Source organism: Myotis daubentonii, chromosome 18 (assembly GCF_963259705.1).
Source record: "Myotis daubentonii chromosome 18, mMyoDau2.1, whole genome shotgun sequence".
Taxonomy (NCBI): Eukaryota; Metazoa; Chordata; class Mammalia; order Chiroptera; family Vespertilionidae; genus Myotis; species Myotis daubentonii.
The window spans coordinates 26229854-26250366 of record NC_081857.1 but is presented as its reverse complement, the minus strand read 5'-3'; the positions used below and the strand labels follow the sequence as shown (position 1 = coordinate 26250366).

At 48.8% G+C, this 20513-nt stretch overlaps 2 protein-coding genes across 3 annotated transcripts; one reads left to right on the top strand and one right to left on the bottom strand.

The window, feature by feature from the left end:
• Positions 1–220: 220 nt before the first annotated feature.
• Positions 221–3094, bottom strand: PIGC (phosphatidylinositol glycan anchor biosynthesis class C). Of its 2 annotated transcripts, none has more exons than XM_059673637.1 (2): positions 2920–3094; positions 221–1983 (listed from the first exon to the last, which is right to left on the bottom strand). In XM_059673637.1, the coding sequence occupies exon 2, from the start codon at positions 1769–1771 to the stop codon at positions 875–877; it is 897 nt and encodes a 298-aa protein (XP_059529620.1). In that variant the 5' UTR covers positions 1772–1983; positions 2920–3094; the 3' UTR covers positions 221–874. The 2 variants fall into 2 exon arrangements, with proteins under 2 accessions (XP_059529620.1, XP_059529621.1); XM_059673638.1 differs by lacking the exon at positions 2920–3094 and adding an exon at positions 2534–2847.
• Positions 3095–3817: 723 nt separating this feature from the next.
• On the top strand, positions 3818–19923 carry C18H1orf105 (chromosome 18 C1orf105 homolog; the record flags this gene model as incomplete). Its single annotated transcript, XM_059675046.1, has 6 exons — positions 3818–3918; positions 5026–5116; positions 11360–11434; positions 13065–13132; positions 15019–15086; positions 19207–19923. Coding segments are annotated over 6 exons (549 nt in total), but the record flags the coding sequence as incomplete, so codon positions are not given.
• Between the last annotated feature and the right edge of the window lie 590 nt (positions 19924–20513).

Sequence of the window (20513 nt, the reverse complement as noted above, 5' to 3'; positions counted from 1 at the left end):
ATGGGAGTCTGATTTTTTTACAGAATCCACAAGTCATATTTCAGGTTAAAAATCACATTGACAGCTACTGGGATTTCAGTTAGAATTTTGTTTGGCATTCCAAAGATCTGAAACCAGGCCCAAATTCTGACTAGGTGGTCCGCTGGGGCAAGGAGGGGTCACCCTAGGCCTAGACCGTCTTTTGCCCACTTCAATCACACCTAACCTCCAAGACTAACCTCAAATGCCATCTCTTCTCGTAAATATTTCCTACTACTCCGGCTCAATCTGACTTCCAGCCTCTTTGGATTCCCCCAGCATTTTGCTGCATATTATGGCACATACATGTTTCACTAAGAACCAAGTAGAAACTCTGAGTTAAGGTTAAGAGACCAACTCTATAGTGTTAGGCAACAAAACTAGACATGGCATCCAGAGTTATAGGATCTGAGCTCTAGATAAATAACGGAGCCTGAATTAGTACATTGAAAAGGGTAGAGAAGTGACTTTATTAACACACAATCACGCGTTTTTATTATCTCTTCACTTTTCATGCCCCCTCTATTGGCCTTCTGCTTACAGAAAAACCAAGACACAATTTGCTGGATATGTTGTTAGTTTTTAATAAATAGAAACCACATCACTCCATCTGTTACAGTGAGTAAGACATGGGAGGTAACCATGCCTGAGGGCCCCAGAAAGCTTTTTCATCCCCCAAGCAACAGAAAGGACAAGCACCTTCACCACCAAAGCCTTTGGTTCACTTCTTCTTTGGATCTCTGTTCTCCCACCACATCAGCCTGCTGCTTCCAGAATGGGACTCTGCCTTCGACTGGGTCCTAGTTGGGAGGCTAGTCTATCAGCTTGCCTGAATAACAGAACGGAGTTCCCTAACTTAGCTGAGGAACCTGGACAAGTCTTCTTTGATCTCAGCCTCATCCCAAGGCCCATGAATGTTTTCTTTAAAAAGCTGTAGGCGAATGAGGTAAAAAGGGCAGAGGCAGGAGATAGACACCAGCAGAAGTGCAAAGAGGGTGGCCCCCACCGCACTAATGGACAACAGGCCCCCCACGGCTGAGAATGCAAAGAGCAATGTGACTCCCACATAGCAGCGGGGAGTACATGCCTTCAGTTTCTTCTGTAACATGGGCCACAGGGCAAAAATCTGGATGGCAAATGTCACCATGATGAAAGCATGCAGGGTCCGGGGCAGGCGTGAGGCCAGGCAGACAGAAGCAAAGATGGCCATATTCAAGGACAGGGTGCTGGACACAATGGCGGCATTGGCCCCATAGTCGAAGAAGATGAGGTGGCCTAAGAGCATAAAGACCGACATGGCGTAGATGGTGTCCGTGCTGACAGACTCTGTCAGGGTCTTCAGCACGGGCGAGAAGCCGTACGTGAAAGTAATAAAGACCAGGGCGCTCTTGAGGTCAGCCCACCGGGTCCGCCCACTCTTCCTCCGTCCTTCACCTCCATCAAGGAGATCGAACAAAACATAGCCAGTCAGTGACAAAGCCAGGCCAGTCCCTAAAAGCCAGCGCGGGGCCAGAAGACCCTCGTCCAAATACCACCAGATGACCCCAAAAACGCAGACGCTGCACAGCTGCTGTATCACCACGCTGGATTCAAATACCACAGCCCAGTACTGGTATTTCCGGGCATGGATGTTCTTCCGGAGCTCTTCCAGGAACCGCTGGTCCACGTAGTTATCGGGAAAGGGCTGTCGCTCATATAAGACTTTCTGCCACCTGATCTCCGTGGTGTTAGGTACGGGTTGGGCACACATCATCCTTCCCCTCGGCCTCAGGCCAGTTCAATTTCCCATGCAGAAGTCCATGTGGTTCTTGTTCTTTATAAAGTCTCGAAACAAGACCTCTCCGGAAATCCCATGCTGTGTTGCAGTTGATATTGTGCCGACCTTCCCTTGTTCTCAAAGGCTGCTACCCAGGCAAGGCCTGCAAGAGGAGTTCTTCTCTGAGGCAGAACAACACAGCCAAGTTCCTACAGAAAGACAGACCATGAGCCTATAAAACCGCTGCAGGTTAAGGGCAGGGCTGCGTTAAAATCAAACCAACTCACTGTATTAGACGCCTGAGCAAAATCTATGTGCTGGCCCTCTTATAATAATGACATTAAAACTTCCTTTCAGGTTTTAATGACCTTCCCTGGGATAATAATAGACATCTGTCAGCTGTCACTCAGCTGAGTGCCTGCAATGTGCAAAGTGCCTTAACTAGCTGCTGCTTTCATTCCGTCTCCACAATCCTGCAGGTTGGTTAGTCCCACTTTAACTAGTAAAAAAAAAACTTAGTAAAATCGCTCAGGTAACTCACCCAAGTTAACAATGGTAACGGGTGGAGCCATATGCAAAATCTGACCCCAAAGCCTGTGCCTCCCCCTCCAAACCAGCTCTGAACTCGGGGTTCACACCCCGGAGGTTTGTGGCTGGGCTGAGAGCCTCCCCAAGCCCTGTCACTGCATGCCTGTCGCTGCCACTTATGCAAACGTACAGGGACGGGACCCAGAGCTTGGGCGGGGGTCTCAAAGGCACCTGTTATTTAAAGGGTCTGAACAGTCAACTGCATCCTACAGACTAAGTGAGCTCCACGGTTCATGTAGCCAAAGCCAATGACTCCAAGAAACTAAAGATCCTTTCACTGACGTCACCCCCCTCTAAAGAGCTACCATCCAACTCGGAGAGAGAAAAACCTGTGGGGATCGGAGACAGCGACCCGTCGGCCACAACGGGAAAGCCCGGCGTCAGACATGCCAGCAAACGTGCTCTCGGAAAGGGCTCTGAAGGCCCGGCCGCCCGCCTCCCGCGGAGACCACGGCAGGTTTGGCTGCACGAGCCGACCCCGGGGCCCCGCACGCCCGCCGCCGCCCCACCGCCCCGCCGGGAGGGAGGCCCCGAAACAGGACGCCCTCGGAACCCACCTGCCCGCCCGCTCGTAGGGAAGCGCGGCCGGGGGGGCCGACGCCCGCCTCCTTCCCCATCCGGGGCGCCGGGGTCGCGACGGCGGCGGAGCACTTCCGGGGCCGCCTCAAACTCCGCGGCCGGAGCGCCCTCCCTGCGCCGGCGCGCTCGCTGCTGCCCCCTCGTGGCTGTTCACGGGACTCCCGCTCGGGGACGGCCTGCTCCGAGCCCTGGAAAGACCGGGGACCCGGCCTCCGAACGGCGCGGGTGGAGGCGGGGCGGGGCGAAGCGAGCCGAGCGCGGCTGCCGGTGTTGAGCTCCCAGCGTGAAGTCAGGCCCGCGGCGGGGGCCTTCCCGGGGTCCGTGCTTTCTCCCGACACAGTCACCGAATCCCTGCAGCTTTCGGTCGCGCGCACGGACCCTCGCAGGGGACAGAACTGAGGCTCAGGGAGGTGGTGGTTGGTCCGAAGCCGCCCAGCTGGGAAGTGGATTCACAAAGTTAACGTCCTCCTTCTCTTTGCCTGGAGAAGGGATGAGGGTGGCGGACTCCGCCGCAGGCGTGGACTGGCAGGTCCCTGAGACCCAGCGGAGTGCCTGGAGGCACCCGAGTCTGCAGAACAGAGGGGGCGTGACCCAGAAGCAAAGGGACAGCGAACACATGTCACGGGGGACACGACAGTCGGGAACCCCGAATCCACGCCCCACCAGCGTGACTCGGCCAACAGGCTGAGCTTCCAGTTCTCCATCAGCAAAATGGGGACCACACTGTTTGCTCTTGGCCATTGTGTGGGCAACCCAAAAGAGTTAACTAAATGCAACTGCTCACACACACACACACAAAAAAAATGTATCGAGTGCTGTCCAGCTGCCATCAGCTTGCTCTGGTCACGCGCGACAGATTCTGGAAAATGATTTCTTTCCGTGTCTCTCCAGGCTTCTGTTCCCAAGTTCGACAGGATCCCCTGGCTTTGTGAGGCCAGCCTCAGAAACAAGCCCCTGGTGCTCAGCCTCCCCAAAAGGTAAGAGAGCTCAGCTGCCGGTGGCAAAGGTTGCAGGAAAGGCCACCCCGAAGCAAGGCCACGCGTCTGGTCAGTTGAGAAACCCACGACAACTGTTCCCTGATTACACAGTCTTTGGTGGGAGTGGGAGGGGGTGCGGGGCAGGGGCTGAACAAGGCGGGCCCGGCACGCAAGGAGGTGCCCCCAGAACCTGCTCGCTTTCACAGCCAGGTCCTGGAGGGTCAGAGGGGAAGGGAAGGGGGCTTTTCCTGCAGCCAGCCACGCTGGAGCTAGCTGCTAGGAGAAGGGCCTGCGGTGGTCAGAGGAGCTCCTCACGTGTCTGTGTCTGTACGGGAGGGTCCGGGCAGCACGCAGCCCTTGTTGAGAGAAATGACACCCACCTGCCTCACAGGAGGTCTAACAGGATGGACCACACCTGTGAGGTGCCCTGCGCTTTGGGGAGGACAGGTAGGCATGCCAAGTCTGCTGAAAGGCTGGCTGTTTAAGTATCAGCAATTCCCGAGGATTAGGAAATCCCCCTCTGGCCAAAGCTCTGGGTTCCACGCTGTTTATTTTTTTGTTTATTTTTTATTTTTTTAAAATATATTTTATTGATTTTTTACAGAGAGGAAGGGACTGGGATAGAGAGTTAGAAACATCGATGAGAGAGAAACATCGATCAGCTGCCTCCTGCACACTCCCTACTGGGGATGTGCCCGCAACCAAGGCACATGCCCTTGACCGGAATCGAACCTGGGACCCTTCAGTCCGCAGGCCGACGCTCTGTCCACTGAACCAAACCAGTTAGGGCGCACGCTGTTTATTTTTGACAAAACCCTTTCTATTCTGTGTCACAGCTGCTTTGCCAAGGCTAGCTAAAGCTTAAAGCACATGTAGAACTTTCATACCGTAATACAATGAACCACACCGGCCAGCAGGTGGGCCACCCTGTGAAGAGCATCACTACTTCCCCTGCAAACTGCAAAGAAAATTCCAGGGAAAACGTGGTTGGAGGGAGGACATGGTCCACGGGAGGAGGTGGTGGATTGCTTCTCTCTGAAATAGCAAGGGCCTCGCCCTTCACACCAGAGACTGTGGTTCTAACAGGCTTTTGTTTTGATCACTCAGATACCCTCATGGCTCTGCCACTTCTCTGAATTCATGGAGGAAGGATGTGAATTCGCCAAATACGTTTCAAGTTCCAAATGGCTTATCTAAGGTACTCAACTTTTTTTTTTTTTCTTTAATTGCAAAGAAACCCATAGCAGTTCTAGGACGACCTGAATGTGACCCAAAGACACATCCTGTCTCCTTAGCACAGCCCGAACGAGCCTGGGGCATGTAGGTGTTCAGTAGACATTTGCCAAGTGAAATGAACGAGCCCCAGCCAGTCACCTCGTTCAGGGCCCCAGGTCCACTAGAGCTAAGAATAGAGGCCTGAGGGGAGAACCATCAAAAAGGGAAATTAAAAATTTCATGTTGAGGCATCTGCCCTGGGACCTTCAGGGACTGCTTCTCAGCCTGTGTCCAGAACCACACCTAGTTTCGGAGTCTCTAACCCCCTCCCACCACCACCGTAAACCCCTGGGACCCCTATTCACATCGGTTTTCACATTAAACAGTCCTCATCTCCCCTCCACCCCTGAAAGTCAACCGTGCCTGGCTGCTGGGTGACATGCAGTGACACTAGCCTCACAGAGGGTCCCCGAATTTACGGTGCTTGTGAAGTCAGCACCTCCCCGAGGTGGAGGAAGAGAGAGAACTCGGGACACGAGCAGTTTCTTCACCCGAAAGATTACCCAGCACAGGACTATATTGTGGGCAGTGCAGGAGGCTGCGTCCCTAACGCATTTGGCCAGAGGTCTGTAGCTGCGGCCACCTCATGACCAGTCCTCACGTCGGGATAAGTGCTTTCGCAGCCCTTCTTACCTGGTTTCATACAGATACAGGGATGAGCAGGTCAGTTCCTGCCTACACAAATGACAGGGCGCAGGGACAGGCACAGGGCTGCCCAATGTATATCAGGACGGGGTGGGAGGAAGGGTCCCCTGTGGGCGGGGAGGGGCGAACAGAGACGAACGGAGCGAGGGCGGGATCCAGAGGTAGTGGCATCTCACTGGCTCGGAAGATTTCCATGGGTGAGGAAGGGCCCTGGAAGCAAGACCTGCGACTGAGCAGGCAGGACTTGCCTGCAGAGCTTGGAGCGCTCAGGCTTACATGTAAGGGACTACGGAGCTGGGGCCTGGCCCCAGCACTGAGGGTCAAGGGCAGAGCTGTGCTCCAGGGTGACTTCATTAATCCCCCTAACACCCAGGCAAGCAGGTGAGAGTGCCTGCCGCCACGTCAGAGGGGCTGAGCAGGGACACGCTGGGCTTGGCAGTCCAGGCAGAACCAGCAAGAAGCCTTCTGGTCATTTAGTCTCCTTGAACTTCCTATGCAGACAGCCTCCCCTGCCACCTAGCGCCACCTCCTGCAGGTTTGCTCTGGGTCTCAGCACACGTGCAGAGGCACTGACTCCAGGCACCCAGGACGCAGGGGGGAAGGCATTGCCAAGGCCCAGGCCAGTGAGAGGCTCCCCTTCAGCTGGGCTCCGAATTTCATGGCTGCAGTGTTCATGCGTGGCCACTAGAGGGCAGCCCAGAGCAACCGCTTCCCAGGCTGGGACAATGGGCACAGCAGGTCACAAGTCCATTACTGCAGTTGGGTATCTCTCTCTCTCTCTCTCTCTCTCTCTCTCTCTCTCTCTCTCTCTCTCCACCTTTTCCATCTTAGAGCTTTCAGCTGGGCCTGAGGATTACATTAACCGCAGACAAATTAAGGGGAGGAAAGCACATCTGTTTACTATGTTTTACGTGACACGGGTGCCCTCCTACAGGAACAAAGACCCAAAAAAGTGGCAGAGCCAAAACGTTTTTATACGAGAGAGGCGATTGTGGAAAAGTAACTCAACTGCACGGGGAGGCTAGAGGGGAGAAGAGATTTAAACAAGGTCTGTTTGCAGAGAATTCCCTCAGCTTCATCTTCTGGTCCTCTATGATAAGGATGTTGCTTTCCTTCTGGCATAAGGAGGGCCTCTTCCTTTTGGGGTTTTTATCTCCTACTTTCAGGAAGAAAAAGTGGGGTCAGCGCACCCTTCTTGCACCTGCCGTCTTACAAAGTGCCTTCGGCTCCAAATAACCCTGATGGCCCAGTGGCATGTTTGGGAGAGGCGTATTCTGCCACCTTCATAGCAAACCTGGGTCCCTGTTCTGTTGGGACACCTGGCAGGTATCTCAGGTCAGCTCCCAGCCCGTCACACAGACTCAGATCTCAGTCGTGAAGGCCCGAGCATGTCTGCTGTGCAGTGAACAGCCGCAGCTGCTCCTTTCTGGAAAGCAAAGAGCAATGATGCATCTCATGGGAGTGGAATGCCCTGTGGACACGCTGTCTCTCCCTTTATCCTCTAAATCGGGGACCTACTGAGAGCTGCAGGCAGCCCTGCCGCCAACCAGACCTCCTGGCCCTGGGCGTGGTCAGAGGTCCTGCCCTGGCTCCCTCTTCACCATCACAGGTCAAAGGGCAGGACTTTGGTCATCCTCAGCCAGGTGGCGTTCCTGCCGGGGAGCTGCTCCTGCCCAGTGCAGGCGTCTGTGTGCCCGGAGCGCAGTCCTCCCTGATGAGAGAGGGAGAGAGAGGAAAGAGGCTCAGAGACAGAAAGATGGGAAGCTGAGCCAAGAGACACACGGAGACATGAGACAAAAATACAAAAAAGGAGATGGAAGGGGAGAGGCATACACTTGCAAAGAAGAAAGATAGGAAATGAAGACAAAGAACGGAGCCCAAACATCCCCCATGCAAACCTCTGCTGTGCAGCGCCTTCTCTGTTAGTCACGACTGCCACCTGCCACTCCAGGCGGCCACTCATGATGCCCAGGACAGGAACGTGTAATTGGAGAGGTGGATGCGTGAGGCCAGGAGGCAGCTCACTCAGAGCTCCACGGCAGGCGGAGCAGATGTGTGGGGGCCACTGCCAAGACCCTGCACCCCCTTTTCTGCTTGCCAGGCTTGGGTGTAACGGACTAAAGCCCCACAGTCACTCGTGGAAGGTGAAAGGCCACCCAACTCTCTGCATTCCTGCCCCGTGGACTCTGTCTCCTCTCTGATCTGTTGTTTTCCAGTCTAATGAGTCAGAATAAAGGTGAGAACGTTATTGCCTTTTCTTGTAGCAGCTCTGTGACAAAAAGCCCTGACTAGTGACATGGTGCAGGGACATAGCTAAGAAAATATACACGATGGGCGATTTGCAATGTTCTCACCCCCAAGAACTCTAAGATTTCTCTCATTGACACTCAGTTTTTGAAAGCTTGTGACCACCATGGAAACCACCTTGTAAACGCCTAAGTTGTTCTCCTGTTGATACAGGTCCAACATATGTAACTATAAGACCATCTTAAAGGGAGGTAATCATGAGCACCGGTGACCTGAAATAAAATGGTAATAATAACCAAGTTTACTAAGTCAGGACGGCAGGCACATGGCTGTTGCTTATTTTGTGTGTGTGTGCGCGAAGTTTTTCTGAGTGAACAGGAAGATAATTTTAAAAACTACTTTCAGCTGCATAAAACTACGGAGGTGGCTGGTATTTTCAGAGATCAGGACAATGTTTAATTATCACAGGGTTATTCTGGCCTATTGAAAATAGTTCTCTGAGCACCACTTTTTGTATTCGAAGGGAAATAGGCATCTTTACCCCCTTATATGGATCCTAAGAGTCCACTGTCCCCTTGAACCTTCAGCCAGAGAACTGTCTGGTGGACAAACTAAATAGATGGGCTATTCGACAAGCACCCTAACCTTTCTGGGCCACATTTTCCTCATGGTGTTCATTGAAAGAGTTGAGCCAGGTGACCTCTCTCAGCTAAGGCAGGAGTGAAGCAGAGAAAGGGGAATGGAGGTGCCGAAGGGAAGGGAGTACAGAGGCAAATTTGTCAGTGCTCCTTGAGTCGTGCTATTTTTAAAGTCACCATCTGCTGCTCACATTTTCAGTTTTTGTTGTGAGACAGGTGTGTGTATGAGAGAGAGAGAGAGAGAGAGAGAGAGAGAGAGAGAGAGAGAGAGAGAGAGAGAAAGAGATTTCTCTGTTTGTTTACCAAAGATTGAAGGGGGCCAAGGACTTAGGCCATGAGCCGGATCTTGGGAACCTTGGCAGATGTTGACCTCGATATCCAGATGTTTCCAGCTGTGACATGTGAAGAGCAAGCTTTGGCTTCCTGGCCTGGCTGAAACCTGCGTTAGACCTTGGCCAGGGGACAGAGGCTGCTGTCACTCTCCAGTCACAGCTGCCATCTGCTCTCCTGGGGACAGCTGCTTGGGAAAGGAGAACGCTCTAACATTTCCTAGCCTCTTTCCTCGGTGGCTGGGACTCTCTATAATGCAACCCAGAGCCCTGGCTCTGAACCCTCCATTCCTGCCACTGCTGGGCTGGCCTTGAGCGAACCGAGAGTGAAGGGGACTCGGTGGCAGAGCCCGGCGGCAGGGAGGAGGCCAACAGAACCTGGGATCCCAAACTGTTTGCAGCAACTTCTTTGCATCTAGGCCCTTCCTGATCCCTCCGTTGGGACGTTGCCTCTCTCCTTTCTGGAGGCCCAGAGTTCCGTTGCCTCTTCTATGACACCTGGTGCCCCCAACCTGGAATCGCAGATTCTGGGGGGTATCTCAGTCTCAGAACTCAGAGATGTGGATGGAGGGGCTCAGCCCCAGGAGATTCCACCCCTAGAACCTCAGGGAAGACAGGGGAGAAGGTTGAATTGGCCCAGAAGCAGAGGAGTCAGCACAGGACACTTCCTCTCTTGTGTCTCTTCTCACTGCATCCCCCCTCCCACGGGACAGTGCAGACACCCCGAGCTCTCCGGGGTGCCGGCTGGTCATTCCGCTGTGTAGCTGCACAGTGTTTTCTGGGCTGGAATGCCCTCCTCCTGCCCCCTCCTGTTCACCTACCCAGGCACTGCCTCCTCTCTAACCTTCTCAGGCCCCCCGCCCCCCGGGGACCTCAATATACTACACGACTGTGCACAGCCTGCTGGGTGGTGACAGGTTAGAGGCTGTGTCTCGTTTATCTCAGTGTCCCCAGTCCCTAATGAATGGGCAAATGAACAAGTTTGTATTCTCCCCTGGTCTTCCCTGGGGCCAGGAATTTTGTCACCGCCCCCCTCCACATGGTAGCCTCACAGTAAGTGTGTTGTTGTTGGATGAATGAATCTAGTCATTCACACTCACACTGTAGCATTCCGACCCACAGCGCGGCAAGACTGAGTCTATTGTTTTAAAGCAGCCGGTAAAAATGAAGTGTATTTTAAACATTTGGTGGAAGAGTCCAACGTTGCCCATAGTTTTCAGTCCTCACACCCCCAGTGTGAAGCTCCATGGGGACCCACCCGGCGGAGGTCACGGTAGGAGCACCCCAGGCACTCCCCACTTAGCTTAAACCTGTCCCTCCTCCTCCTGTGTGCACACCTCCCAGGGCAGCAGGGGCAGCTCAGGGCCCAGGTGTCACAACAAGCCGATCCAGTGGCAGGAGAAGGCTCCTGGCAGAGTGATGGTCTGTGGGTCCCAGGACCCTCCTCCCCATCATCTGCGCCTCCTGGGAGCATGTCTCAAGACGCTGCCGTCAGTGGGCATGAAGGAGGCGAGGGAGAACCCCAGGCAGAACAGGAGCCTCAAGTTCCCACTTGCTGCCTCGGGAGCCTCGGGCCTCAGGGGGCGATGCCTGGAAGCCTCCCTTCAGCCCGGGCAGGAGTGAAGTCAGGAAGAAAGCAGCGCTGAGCAGACCCGGAGCTTTCTCGTGCCTGGCCCCCCGGGGCAGCCTCTGTCCCCCAGAAGTGGAGGAGCTCAGGACCCTCGCACCAGCTCTAGTTCTGCTCATGGCTTAAATTGTGACTCTGGGGAAGTGGAGCAGGGCCACCTGGTGCTGGACAGTGTATGCTGGAGAGTTAAGGCGTGAGAAAAGAGGGCGCTGCATTGGAGGGGCCAGTGAAAGGTTTGCGGAGGGAAGTCTTCTGTTCGCTTTCCTCAAGCCATCGGAGGTCCTCATGTCCCTGTGGTAGACCCTTATATAAAATGGGGAGAGTGCAGCCCCTCAAACTACGTGCTCAAGTCGAAAAGACAGACCTTGGTTCAATCCCCAACCCCAGCCCCAGCCCCCTCTGCCAGCTGTCCTATCCCTGAACCGCTGTCTCAGGGGCTCAAGGCCACTACCAGGTCTCTGGCTCAGCCCTCCTGCCTAAACCCTTTCTGCCCCTACTGGCTTCAGTCAAGCCTCGATTCTACATCCACCCAGGATGGGGCTGAGACCAGAGTGTCCATCTCTGTTCTATGGAAGGAATAACTGTTAACCTCCCTCACCCCTCCACCCTCTTCCCACTTCTTTGCTGCCCCAGATACCACAGCATTTCCTCACTGCTCTGTCTCTCCTCTCTCTCCGCAGGCCAGGAGGAACCAGAGAGGCCCCATGCTGGGCAGGAACCCGCAGCTGTGCTCCACATGCCAGGAAGTGAAAATGGTAAGCCTGGCGATGACAGAGATGGGCAAGGGATAAAAGGAATCCAGATTACAGATGAAGGTGTGAAACTATATTTGCAGATGGTGTGATCTTATATATAGACAGTTCTAAGGGATCCACACATACAAAAACGATTAGAGCTGATAAATGAGTACAGCAGTGTTACAGACTATACTAGTAAGATCAATGTACAAAATTAATTTTATTTCTATACCTTACCAATGAACAATCCAAAAAAATGAGAAAACAATTCCATTCGCAATAGCCTCAAAAATTAAAATACTTAGGAATAAATTTAACAAAAAAATGTAAGACTTGTACAACAAAAACTATAAAATATTGTAGAAAGAAATTAAAGAAAGAAATTAAAGAGGACCTAAATAAATAGAAGTAATCCCACATTCATGGACTAGAAGACTTAATATTGCTAAGATGGCTATACAACCCACTGAATTGATCCACAGATTCAAGGCAATCGCCCTTGAAATCCCAGATGCCTTTCTTACAGAAATTGACAAGCAAATCTTAAAATTCATATAGAAATGCAAGAGTTACAGAATAGCCAAAGAAATCTAGAAAAGAAAGAACAAAGTTGGAAGAAACACACATTTTTTATTTCAAAACTCACTGCAAAGCTACAGGACTTTTAAAGAAAATAGACAGCAAAGACCACATATGGTATGATTCCCTATATATGAAATGTCCAGAGTAGGTGAATCCATAGAGAAAAAAAATAGTGGTTGCTGAGGACTTGGGAGAAGAGGACTGACTCCTGAATAAAGAAGTCATGAAAATGTTGTGGAAGTCGATCTTGGTGATTGCTGTACACCTTTATTAATATACCAAAAACCTCTGAATTGGACACTAACGTGGTACATTTTATAGTATGTGAATTATGTCCCAATTTAAGAAAATGATTAGCAACAGAAAAATATTTTTTAAAAGTAAAAGCATAAAATGGATGAATATCAATTAAATAAAAATCTAAGTAGGATGTGGCTTGGATAATTATTATTGGTGCTGAAGTGACCCTTGGCCAGGTGCTCCATTGTTTAGTGTGGGGCCACCAGGGACAGCTGTGTGAAGGGCACACTTCACACCCTCATGTATGCTTTGCAGTGAGTTCATTCATCCACTAATTTGGTCAACAAATGTTTCTTAAGGACCTGGAAATACTAAAGTACAGATGTGGTCTATGGCCTCAGGAAGCTGAAAGTCTGTAAGGGAAGCCAGACATTAAGCAAATGACTACAATGAAAAGGTTATGAGTATTCTAGTCGAGGCAGCCTAGGAACAAGGAGGTCATTGGGCAGCCATATGGGACCCAGTAGTGCCTGTGAAAAAGTGATAGTTAACCTGAAACCTGAAGAATGTTGTGGTGAGCTCACCAAAGAAAACTGGAAGATTTACTAATCTTGAGGTATCTAACTTCAAAATCTGGTAACCAGGGAAGAACAAAGACCCTATGACGTGTGAGCAGGGTAATTCCTTCTGGTTCATTCATATCACAAAAGGATACAGTTCTGACTCTGATATTTAAACAACTTGAGTTTGTTAAGGTGGCACATAGAGTTTATGAAAATTGGAATGTGGTCTTGGACAGTGTTCTAAATGAGACTGTCTTCCTCAGGTACAACCAAGAACAATGATGATCCCAAATGATCTGAAACATTCCTTTGAGAATTGTATGAGTCATAGGTAAGTCAAAGGTTTAAATTGGGATGTGGCATGGCTAATTCCAATTATATTGGTTTGGGGGCACAAAGATAATGAATCGAGAAACAGTAAGTAGAATGTGTAGGGGTTGCTAAGGAATTTGGCTTCTTTTATTTTTTATTGATTTTGAAGAGAGAAAGAGAGAGATTTATTCCACTTATTTATGCATTCATTGGCTGATCCTTATATATGCCCTGAATGGGGATCAAACCCGGATGCTCTCTAACCAACTAGGCTCCCCAGCCAGGGCCAGAGAATGGGCTTCTTGATGGTTTTGTTTTTTGTTAAACCAGATAGTTAGACCCAAAAAGTCTTTTTCACCCTGAAACTACTGTAGGAGGTTTCATCATCCTTTCCATTTTTGCAAGAACAGTGCAGGGAATAAGATAGGAAATTTCTTTGACAACTTAGGCAGGAGTAAATACAAATTCTCTATGTAGATGGCATATCTAATTCAGGTCACAGAATCTGTCGTGATTCTGGGACATCCGCTGCACTCTTTAATAACTAATATTCCTTTTCGTTATCAGTTTGGTTGGTTGTCATTTGCTGCTTTCTTATCAAAAGCAACTATATCAGAAATAAAATCCAGGCAGAATTTTGATTAGTTGGATTTCAAGTTTTTTCCTGTATTTAACTATCAGACAGAGAAGAAATACTCAATTTTTACATTATTAAAAAACTCAAGCCGAAACCAGTTTAGCTCAGTGGATAGAGCGTCGGCCTGCGGACTAAAGGGTCCCCGGTTCGATTCCGGTCAAGGGCATGTACCTGGGTTGCGGGCACATCCCTGGTAGGGGGTGTGCAGGAGCTGATCGATGTTTCTCTCTCATCGATGTTTCTAGCTCTCTGTCTCTCTCCCTTCCTCTCTGTAAAAAATCAATAAAATATATTTAAAAAAAAAAAAAAAAAAAACTCAAGCCCGGCCGGCATGGCTCAGTGGTTGAGGGTTGACCTATAAACCAGGAGGTCCCGGTTCAATTCCCAGTCAGGGCATATGCCTGGGTTGCAGGCTCAATCCCCAGTGGTAGCGTGCAGAAGGCAGCCGACCAGTGATTCTCTCTCATCATTGATGTTTCTATCTGTCTCTCTCTCTCCATTCACCTCTGAAATCACTAAAAATGTAACTTTACAAAAAGAAAATAAATTCCAAAAACAACAACAAAAAAACCTTAAAACATGGACTCACCCTGCATCAGGCACCAAAGTAGGTAGAACTGCTTTGCAGTAGATGGTTGGACATACAGTTACCCTTATATATGACCAATCAAAAAGGTTTACTTTTTCTCCTCACACAGAGAGCAATAATGTGGTAGGATAATAGGTCTTTATTACATTGGACAGCAGTAGCTGACCTCAGGGCCATTCGGTCCACATTGAGATGTAGACTCCGGTGCATTAAAACCACAGTGCCCGGCCCAGGTAGATAGGATCATGGAGGAAATGGGTATCTGAGCATTACAGGCTCCAGCACCCATAACTTCACCTACACTGAGTCCATACTTTTAAATAGTTCTTATGTCAAAGCACAATAAAAGTCATTCTAAGAAATAGTCTTTATGAACTGCAAATGGAAAACTCAACTCTCGAAAGCCAGGGATTTCTGAGCAAAAGCTCACTCTTCTATGAAGGAGACTTTTGCAATTTGTTGCCCCAAATTATTTATCTTACAAGTTTGGCATTTTGCTCAAAAGTACTTTGTTTTTGCAAGTTTGGCCCAGTTGTCTCTGCTGCGAGGCAGTCTCAGTACCAGGCCAACAAGTGCTGGATTTAAGAGGCCATCGCTGTTTTAAAACACGCAAGGACACATTCCTTTCCAGCAAGCCCTGGTCAAGTAACTAACGTGGTTTCTTGCTCTCCCCAATCAGAATGAAGAGTCTTCCGCCACCAAAAGCTCCGACTGAACCCAGGTGTTCCCCTGATGACATCTCAACAGGTTTGCTTTCTTTGGAAGTATGTGTGGTACGAGGCACACTGCCCCAGAGTAGTGGAATGAAAAGTTTAATCTCCTAAGATAATTTCTAAATTTTCTGAACAAATTACTATTCTCTTTTTTAAAAAAAATTAAATTGATTGGGGTAACATTGGTTAATAACAATATGTAAGTTTCAGGGATACAGTTCTATAATACATCATCTGTATATTGCACTGTGTGCTCACTACCCAAAGTCTAAATCTCCTTCCATCACTATATATTTGACCCCCTTTATTCTCTTCATCCTCCCCTACCCTTCCTCCCTTCTGGTAACCACCATACTATTGTCTGTGTCTATGGGTTTGTCTGTTCATGTATTGCTTTGTATTTTTAAGCTCCACAAATGAGTGAAATAATATGGTTCTTATCCTTTTCCATCTGACTTATTTCACTTCGCATGATACTCTCAAGATCTACCCATTTGTCACAATTGCAAATATATTCTTTATATATTTTCATCATTTTTTATGACTGAGTAGCTCTCCATTGTGTGTATGTACCACATCTTCTTTATCCAGTTATTCATCAAAGGACCCTTCCGTTGTTTCCATGTCTTGGCTATTATTGTGAATAATGCTGCAGTGAATATACATATATCTTTACAAATAAACATTTCCAAATTTTCCAGGTACATACCAGAAGAGGGATTGCTGCATCATATGATAGCTCTATTATTTACTTTTGAGGAACCTCCAAACTGTTTTCCATAGTGGCTGCATCAATGTACATTCCCACCGGCAGTGTATGAGGGTCCCCCTTTCTCCACATCCTCTCCAACGCTTGTTATTTCTTGTCATATTGATAACAGTCATTCTAACAGATGTGAGGTGGTATCTCATTGTGGTTTTGATTTGCATTTCCCTAATAGCTAGTGAAGTTGAGCATCTCTTCATATATCTGTTGGCCATTTGTATGTTTTCTTGGGAAAAGTGTTTGTTCATGTTCTCTGCCCATTTTTAAATTGGATTGTTTATTCTTTTGTTGTTGAGTTGTATGAGTTCTTTATATATTTTAAATATTAGCCCCTTATCAGAGGTATCATTTGCAAATATCTTCTCCCATTTGGTTGGTTGCCTTTTTGTTTTGTTGATGGTTTCTTTTGCTGTGCAGAAACTTGTTAGTTTATTTTTGCTTTTATTTTTATTCTATTTTTTGCTTTTACTCTCCTTGCCTTTGTATTAAGTTCACAATAACCTTTCTGAGACCAAGTTTAGAACCTATGTTTTCTTCTACGTATTGTTTCAGGTCTTATAGGTAAGTCTTTAATTCATTTTGAGTTAATTTTTGTGTATAGTATCTGATAGTGGTCTAATTTTATTCTTTTGCATATGACATTCCAATTGCCCCAGCACCATTTATGAAAGAGGTGTTTCTTTCTCCATTGTATGTTCTTGGCTCCTTTGTTGAAAAGCAGTTGCCTATACACTAATTGTGTGCTAGGAAGGCAGGCCTGGTAGTAGCAGGTAAGGTGGGAAGGGGACTGCATTCCCACCTGGAATGGCCTTACCAAGGCCCTGAACCTTCCACGCCACCGGTTTCCTAACACACCCGCCTTCTCCCAGAAGCTGCCCAGTGCTATTCTTACGTTCACTGGCTGTTGATGGAAAATGGAACAGTGGCTCTGTCTCCAGCTTCAGCATTGACCTAAGTCTCGTCTTTCAGAGAAGCAGCACTGGGCTATGAAGGTGGGAGTGGATCATTCTTCTGGGTGAAAGGACCCAAGGGTTCAGTGCCGTGCAGGCTGTCATTTGAGAGACTTTGTCCATCTTCTCGTTTGCTTTCATATTGACTGAAGTCGCCTCCAGTTTTTCTTTCATTTGAAACACACAGTAAGGAAAATCAAGGCCACTTTCTTCACTTCATACAGATGGGGGAGTGCAAGCTCTATCCTGGCGGTTGCAGAGGAGCTAGAGCCAGAACTGAACTGAGCGGGCATCACGAAGGAAATTTGAGCGTAGAAGGGGTATCTTGAAAAGGTCCCAAAAAGGAGGACCAGAGACTCTGGTAACAGCTGAGGTTTGGAGATGTCCACTCTCGTGGGGTGAAAGGCTGCTAGTCCCAGTGAATCCTTTTTTATGAATCCAGAGAGTTTGGCCTAGCCCGTGGACAAAGTGGACAAAGAGCCAGGAGCTAAGAGCCTCCTCTCAGTGAAAGCCCCACTGTCCTCTGGTCTGCAACCACCTCATTCTGTTGAAGCCAAGACAACACTGGGTGACAGACATGTGCAGCTGGTTTCAGGGGTCTCTGTAGCAGCCACCCAGTCCTGAGTTTCCTTTAACCTGGATTTTTTCAGGTCTGCCTCACAAAGGAATGACACACACACACACACACACACACACACACACACACACACACCACACACCCTTCCCTCAGCAAGTATGTTTATCTTCCGATTCTTTAGGGCTCTGTGATAAGATGCCTTTTATTAACTTAATAGCCCTAGGAGTGTATTCCAATGGCCCACAGGAGAGCTAGACTTGGTGTACGCGATTGTGATCAGCACATTATGTTCTTTCCTGGACAGACCTGGTTCTTGCCCATAGAGTCCATCCAAGGACAGAACAGACAGAGCCTATGGAGTTGGCTAGGAGCTGAAGCTGGGTAGATCTACAGTTGATTCTGGTCATGATGTTTGTGAGCTGAGCTTTGCTATTGTGTGTGCTCTCTGAGGTTATGGAAAAGCACTAGCCTGGGAGCAGAGACCTGGCTTCAGATCCTAGTCTGCCCATACAAGCTTTGCCCAATTGTTTAAACTGTTTGGGCCTCCGTGTTCCCACCTGTAAAACTAGAGAAATGTTGTGCCTCCCACCCTGCCCGGCCACCCCCACTCCCGAGAGAGCCAGAGCCTCAGTACCAGCAGCCTTCACCTTTGATCTGCCCAGAAAAACTGCTGACACGTCCCCAGCCCTGCTGATTTATGGGGCTTAGACGTGTTCCTGCCACAGCGTGTGCTGCTCGTTGCTGCAGCGGCCACCCACCTGTGCTGCATCGCCGTGGACATGCTACAAAGACCAAGTAGCTGACTCATCCCACAAACATTACTGCCAATTTTGCTGATGGCAACAATGATTTCTAGTGTATTCAGCTAAACTTCATGTATTATTGATAATTATTGGTGAGAACTAAGTAAGTGGGAAGAGCCTATCTTTGTAAGTGATGGGGAGGGATTTGTTCTGAATCCATTTGCCTTGACTCTGGCCTAGAGTCCCGAGTCCCATGACACCCACAGGCTCGTGTCAGTAAACATGGGTAGACATGGATGCCTGCGGCCTGGCGCAGCGTGTGATACGGTACAAGGAGCTCTGGGTTTTGGTCCTTGGCCCGTCAGTGCCCGTGACCCTGGACCTCTGTCTCCTCTTCATCAGCGCGATGAGCCCAGACTGGACCCTGGGCCCGTTATTTTGTGACTCTCTCAGCTCTCATTCCGCTGGAATGAGAAACATGTTCCAGAGAATTCAGGTCTCCAGTTCCCTCCGTCACTCAGTGACTTCCAATGGGAAGATGTTATTTCATGTACTGTTTTTTCTCCTTTAAGCCACATGCCTTTTGGGAAAGTTGAATATTAACAGCTTTTTGTAAATAAAATAATATTCGACTGAGAGGTCAGGATGGTAAGGATTCTAAAGAATCCCAAAACAAATTATGTTATAAAACGAAGGTTCCTTTGAAAATGCAAGCACTTTTCCCTACTGTGGCCCTTTTGTCAGATCATGTTTGTGTGTTTGGCGAGCAGAACCACATACGGGTCCCTGAAAAGTCTTCTGAGAATCGATTCCTCTTTCCCTCTGACTCATATTACAAATCTGGATGCATTTTATCTTCATTTTTATTTAATCGGCCGCGACTGCTCATACTTGAGTTTGGTTTGTAGGCACTCCTTTTTGGCCTCTTTGACAAGAGCTGCAAAAGCTTAGTTTGGGGGTGGGGGGGGTTGGGGGATGGTTCTATTAAAGGGAATCCTGCGAATTTTGAGTCTGTTTCAGAGGGTTGAAGCAGTCTTTGGTGGCCTTTGGTTATTTTGAGTTTCTTTAAAAATAGAATCTAAGCAGCACTTGTCCTTCCTTCTTGCATTGCCCTCCAGAGAGCATTCACTACAGACTGCCCCTTCTGGGCCCCCGGGCAGGGGCCTTCCACGAGCTGTTGTCAGACTCCTACAAGGCTCTGCGGGGGATACAGCTCTCTGCCTCGCCCAGAAAGGAGCCCACAGGCAAGACAATGAGGCAGTGAGTGATCGGTGCTCAACACTTTCCACTCCAGAGAGAAAACAACCTCACCAAGCCAGTCTCTCATCATTGCCTCCTGTCACCAAAGCAGTGAGTCAAGTTTGCCTCCCTCAGAGTGGCTGGAATCCCCTCTTGCCACCGTCTCACACACTTCTCCTAAAGACGATGGCTTTATTTATACAATTATAAAGATTTATTGATTAAAATGGAACACTTTGAGTGTCATCAATTTTATTTTGGTAAAGATTCTTAATTGTGTTATAATAGGCATCATTTCCTTCTTTCTAAGACATGAGTTTTCTGTGGAAATTATTTCAGCTCTTCTTTCAGGCCAGGGGGGCTGGAGATGGCTCCTGGAGGGCCCTCAGGATTCAGCCCATGAAGAAAAAAGGAGATAAATGGAGGTCGCCCTTCTGTCCTTATCTCTGTCGGTTAACTCTGGTGGATGACAGAGGATACTGTGATTCTATAACTGGATTAAGGTACATGGTCAGTTGTAATCCTTGAGGACAGGAACTGTGACTTGTCTTGCTCTCCTCATGACACCTTGCATATATCAGATGTTCATCTAATCTTTGTTCAATCCAGTTCAAACCCAATGCTGCATTTTGTAGTTGCTTATTTTGGTTTGAGGACCTGTCTCACCAGGTGTGTCCTGGCCCATGTATCAGCAGTGTCAGAGAGACCAAAGAAAACTCTAGGCTCCCAAGTATTATATTTATGACCCCAAATTCCATGCCCAGCTTCAGGAGGGCTCATAGAGATAAGGCCCCTTACACTCCTTAGGAGGAAATAGCCTTGTGAAATGCCCAGGCTAAGTGGACCTTGGGCCAACCTGTGAGAACCAACCTCAGTGCTGACTCTATTTGAAGAATGGGCTTCAGAAATCTCTAAAAAATGGCCTAATGCTTAAAATGACCTCATTTCCTTCTTTCTTCTCTCTCTCTCTCTCTCTCTCTCTCTCTCTCTCTCTCTCTCTCTCTCTCTCTCTCCTTTTCTCTTTCTGTCTCTCTCTCTCTCCACACACACACAGACACCATAAAACCAGAAAAACTAGCTTGATTGCCCTATATTCCTGGGAGGCTATGATTCTTGGTTTCACTTCAGTTACAGTTCAAGAACTCCAGAAATAGTACACACTTCCTCTCAGGGTATGCATGAATTA